Source organism: Amphiprion ocellaris, chromosome 8, assembly GCF_022539595.1.
Source record: "Amphiprion ocellaris isolate individual 3 ecotype Okinawa chromosome 8, ASM2253959v1, whole genome shotgun sequence".
NCBI lineage: Eukaryota > Metazoa > Chordata > Actinopteri > Pomacentridae > Amphiprion > Amphiprion ocellaris.
This window is the reverse complement of record NC_072773.1, coordinates 1,851,696-1,857,401: the sequence shown is the minus strand read 5'-3', so window position 1 is coordinate 1,857,401 and position 5,706 is coordinate 1,851,696. Positions and strand designations below refer to the sequence as shown.

Genomic DNA, 5,706 nt, shown 5'->3' with positions numbered 1-5,706 from the left:
TTGTATGGTTTCATTTGGACGACTATCTTGAGGCCCCTCCATGTGGTTTAGTGAGGTTTTCTGCAACAGTTCTACAAAGCAACCTGCAGCAGAAGAGACTTTGAGAGTTTTTAGGAAGTTCTGGAGACCAGACTTTAGAGCAGCAGAAACATTTGTCAGCAGTTTGAGCAGGAGAAGGTGAGCTTCAGAGTAGAAATGAGACAGAAACCTTCTTGACCCGTGTGGTGAGGTCCTGTACCAAGAGTTTGAGCAGGTTGTGAAGAGTCTGTAGTTCTTTGGTCTGAAAGCACAAGAAGAGTCGACTCATTAAAGGAGAAAACAGGAGATATTGTTGGTTCTTCTGTCGCTCTGCAGTTTCCAGTTTCCTTAGACTGAATATCAAGTTTATATTTTAAATGATTTCCCATGTGAGCCAAAAGACTTCAATAAATCCCTCCATCCCCTGGAACACAACAGATTTTATTACCATGTTAAATGCTTTTTTAAAAATGTTTTTGAGTTTTATCATAGTTTTTTTCTCTTTGCTTGTTTAGTTTTGTCATCTGTGTGAAAGGTGCTAAACAAATAAAGAATTGATAAACTGAATAATTGACTAACTCATGATTGTGACAACAGAAGTATTTTCATTGTGATTTAAGGGTTTATTTCATTTTTAAGGTTGGGGTTAAAATCTTGACAGAAAAAGAAGATTAAAGAAATAAACTACATAACAAAAAGCAATTAAATCAAGGAAAAATTTAATACAATAAAACTTTAAAAAAATTTTTTAAAAAGTATTTTTTAAATGTTTAATTATGTAAAATATTTTCTCTGTAATTTTCAATAATTTTATTTTAAAAATTTTGTTTAATTTCATACTTACATGTTTTGTATCGTGTTTAATTATCTCATTCAATATTTTGTCGTTTAATGAAGTTAATATTAAATACAATTAAATGACATTGAACCGACAAAATATTGAATGAGATAAAGTAAACACGAGACAAAACAGTAGGTATGAAATTAAACAAAATTTTAAAAATAAAATTATTGAAAATTACAGAGAAAATATTTTACATAATTAAATTTAAAAAATACTTTTTAAACAAGAATAAGATTAAACATTTAATTAGATTATTAAACCTTAAAAGACAAAACATGTTATTTAAAAATTTAATCTGTAAAGGACAAGAGAAACTTAGGAATTAATAGGAATTAAAACAAAATACAATGGAAACATTAAAAGAGAAAATCAAACATTAAAAGGTGGTATAAACATTTAAAAGCGAAAACCTGAACAAATAAGTAATAGAAAAATTAAACATTGGGAAAGAAAAGGAAAGTTTTCAAACAAGACATAAAACATTTTGAAAAAACAACAAACATTAAAAAGGATAAAACATTTGCGAAGATCAAATCAGACATTAGAAGAAGAAGAAAAGGTGAGAAAAGAACAAATCTAAACATTTAGAGAAAATCAAACTAAAGACATAAACATTTGAAAAGACACCAGTTAGACTTTAGAAGATCAAATTAAACAGAAGAGACAATAAAACATGAAAAAGAGCAAAAACAGATAAAGGCTTAAAGCGTTTTCTAGTCTGAAATGAAAACATCAAGTTGTTTCTTCAAACATTTCCTCTTTCTATGTTCTTGGTTTGATTGTGGACAGATTTACTAAGAACTCATTTCAGAAAACTGCTTTCCAGATAAAGTCTACTAGTAGTTGAAGGCATCGATCAAACTAATGTTACCTTCTGATCTCCACAAACTTTACAGTTCAGTGAAGAGAATCAAAGTTTGTTGAGGATTTCTAAAAAACCCACAAGTGAAGGTCTGAGAAAAACTCAGATGGATGATCTAAATGTGAAATCAAGACTCATGGTCACAAGTTTTAAGGCTTCGGTTAACCAGAAAGTTCAAACTAACAGAGAAGTACTGAGAAACTTTTAAAACTTCAGTCCTCAGACTGTCGAAAGGTTCAAACTAACAGAGAAGTACTAAGAAACCTTTAGGATTTCAATCCTCAGACTGTCTAAAGGTTCAAACTAACAGAGAAGTACTCAGGAACTTAGAAGATATCAGTCCTCAGACTGTCTAAAGGTTCAAACTAACAGAGAAGTACTGAGAAACTTTTAAAACTTCAGTCCTCAGACTGTCGAAAGGTTCAAACTAACAGAGAACTACTCAGGAACTTAGAAGATATCAGCCCTCAGACTGTGTGAAAGCTCAGGTCCTGAGGACTCGGGAGGTGTGGAGGCTTTGGAAAGTCTTGGAACCGAGGGTTCAACCCTCCAGCACAAAGGCAAAAGTCCAACCTCCTGAGAAAAACGGTCGAGTCGAGACTCAAGTTAAAAAAAAAACTCGAAAACGACAAAAAATAGATGATAAATGCGCAAAAAAAAGAAGAATTAGTATCTGAGCGAATAGCTCAGGGGGATAAGAAGAGAGTCTGCGGACTGGAAGGTCGCAGGTTCAAGACCCACCACCGGCACTTTTTTTCTTTGTCTTTGTCAGGATTTTGAGAAAACTTAAGAAGTGTGTGGTCTTGAACCGGCGACCTGCAGCTCCATAGGCAAATCCTTAACTCACTGAGCTACAGATCAGATAAAAAGAAATAAATTCGTCGTCCCTTTGGCATCGTAGTTTCTGTGTGACCACATGGGTGGAGCCAAGGCGGAGTCTGGGTGGAGTCAGGGCGGAGAGTAGGCGGGGAGGTGGGTGGGGGAAGTAGGCGGGGAGGCCACCACCCACCTCTCCGCCTACTCTCCGCCCTGACTCCCCCCACCGCCCACCACACCTTCCCCCGACTGACGAGTTTTTCGAGTCTCCACGAGTTCTTCGAGTCTCCACAGGTTTTCCCGAGTTTCTGGAGTTTCCACCAGGTCGGAGGCAGAACAAGTTGTCATGAAGAGGTGTTGAAGTCGGCCAGGATGGACTGACCTTTTACAGCGACTAGAAGGAAGACCACTAGAAGAGCAGGTCTTTAACCACCATCCATAAAATCCATGGAGTCGGCTCCACAGAAATGAAGGGAGGTCAACTTTTATCAACCTCCATCCAGATGTTCAACTCGATATCTTTGATATTTTTAGCACCACAAACCTTTAGTATCACACTTTATTATCATTTATTAGGACTTTAATGGAATCCACCAGCAGATTTAGTTTTTGTTGACAAACTTTATTCTTGTCGTCGTGGGACTGCAGTATTTAAAACTCTTCCTTCTATTTGACCTCATGTTTATTAGTTTTAGTGGAGAAACTTATTTTAATTGTCCATTAGTCTCTTAAAAACCAAATAATAAATTGGATTAGTCAAGAGGTTTAAATTTTTTACTTTGTCATATTTTAAATATGACAAAAAAATATAAAAATAAAGCATATTGAGACAATCTGACCTGTAATTGGTATTATATAAATAAAATTGAATTAAAATTGTATGTATCATGTAATGTTGGAGTAATTCAGCCATATATGTTGGAAAACACATTTTCTTTGTCCATTAATCTGTTGATTGTTTTCTCCACTAATTCATTTCTTGTTTTGGTTTATAAAATGTCAAACCCAAATATATTCAGTTTACTGTCATAAAAACCAAAAAGATTTACATTCATGATGCAGGAATCAGGCAGTTTTTCACTTTTTATCTTAGTTTAGTCAGAAAGATAGTTGATAATGTGTGAATTGTTGCAGCTTGTGAGCCGTAAAAGGTTTTAATCTTTGGGGCCGAGTGTCAGAAAACATTTAGAAACCAACATCAACAAAACACTCAACAAAGATTTGAACATCATTAAAGGGAAATCCAACTTTTGCATGACAATGTCTAATTAAAGGACATTTATTTCCAACGTAAATGTGTGATATTCATCCTCTGGAGCTTTCTCTTCACATCGTCTTCCACCTGGACTGGTTTGGTCGGGAGCATGTGCAACAAACATTTGAAAAACTGCACTTTAACATCAATGAATGACACTGAAGTTTAATCTCTACATAAATGAGACTGAGTCTGGATGTGCTGCTCTGTCATTAACTCCTAAGTTTAGGGAAAGTTCAAACAAAAGAGGACAGTTCAGATCAGACTTGAGAATGAGCTTATTCTGAACAAACATCTCAGACTTTCTGAGCTTCAGCACCTCTAGCAAGATATTTTAACAACAAGCAACTCAAGAGATCCAGAAGTTGGAGAGAGTTAGCTTTAGCTGAGCCAAAGAACATGTGGGACGCTAACCTAGCAAACATTTCAGACTTTTCTCTGTGAATTCTGAGAAATAATTTCCTATTTAATGACAGAGCTACACATCTTAACTCAGTCTCATTAAAACAGACTCTAATTCAGTGTCATCCATCCATATTAAAGTGCAGTTACCCAAAATGTTTGTTGCATGAGCTCCAACAAAACCTGTCCAGGTAGAAGGCCACTTTGACAAACAGGAAGTGGAAGATTCCAAGCAGATTTATGGAAGGGGGAACCGGACTGTACTAAGTGTGGTCCAGTATAGAGGGGTGTTTTGTGGGTTTTTAAGGCTGATAATGATTATTAGTGAGACATTTGGAGTAAATGATCAATTACAGTAAATGAAAGTATTTAGAATAGAATATCTTTACTGTCATCATACATGGCATGACGAAAATATAAATAGCTTCCACTGGACGGTGCACAACAACAAGCAGTAAGTAATAAAATATCAACATTCAATAATAAAATCGAATGTATATATATAACAAAACAATATTGAAAAGGACACCATGTGCAAAGGAGGTCAGATATGTGCAATATGGGAGGTAGATGAAATGGAACGAACCAGTAGAATATGATCAATATGTTACGAAATTGCATGAAAGCAGCAAAAAGTGACATTGTGCATTCAGATAGACAGGTGTTTGGATTTAAAATCTTGGAGTTTGGATTTAAAATCTTGGAGTTAAACTTAGAAGAACACAAACTCTAAAAGAAAACTTTGTTGATACGTTTTTGTTTTGTTTACAGATATTAAGTTAAAGGAGTTTTATTCGTGACATATAACCAATCAAATCACTCCAGAAGACAGAGCGACCACAGGTAGATAAAGGTTCATAGCCAAAGTAGCGCCATTTTTAAATGTATTTATTACCGTAAATCAGTAAAAAATAAAACACTGATAATCAGTGAATCAGTCAGCTCACAATTACTACAATTCTACAATGTATGTCTCTTTCCTTTGACTTGTTATTTGTACAATATACGATGTGTATGATGGCGTTTTTTCATACCAAAGGCTATACTATGATGCTTTCTAAGAGACATATGATGCTACTCTGGTTGTTCTGGCTCTGGGCCACTGCACTCCTCCTCTGTTGTTTTCTGGATTGTACTCATCTGCATGTCTTCGTCCACCAGGCCTCCGTTGACTCGTCCCGCCTGCCGTCTCTGGAGCTGAAGCTGGATTGGAACAGACCAAAGTACAGTCCAATCATGATGCCAGCTGCCTCTCAAAAGGCTCCTTCATCTGGCAGGTGGCAGCACTTCTTCTGAGGGGAAGCTGAGCTGGTCCAGCAGAACTTTGGAGATGTGTTCCAGTGGTTGGTGGATGTGTGGGGAGATAGAGAGGGAAAAAAATTCGATTTTTCAACATGTTGTAAAAACGTGCCATATGATGAAATAATGTAAAGGAGGCCGTGAAAAACACTATGGTAAGGTTCTCTTTGAAAAAAAAATCATCATGAATTTTGGCGCAAAAAAAACGCC

General features: G+C 35.9%; 1 protein-coding gene across 1 annotated transcript in view; it reads right to left on the bottom strand.

Moving 5' to 3' along the window:
* Positions 1-2,005: 2,005 nt before the first annotated feature.
* Positions 2,006-5,706, bottom strand: part of cacna1fb (calcium channel, voltage-dependent, L type, alpha 1F subunit) — a 71,916-nt gene continuing 68,215 nt past the window's right edge. The window contains exon 37 of the mRNA XM_055012631.1: positions 2,006-2,014. Coding sequence (XP_054868606.1) covers positions 2,006-2,014 — 9 coding nt within the window. The remainder of the gene's footprint in view (positions 2,015-5,706) is intronic.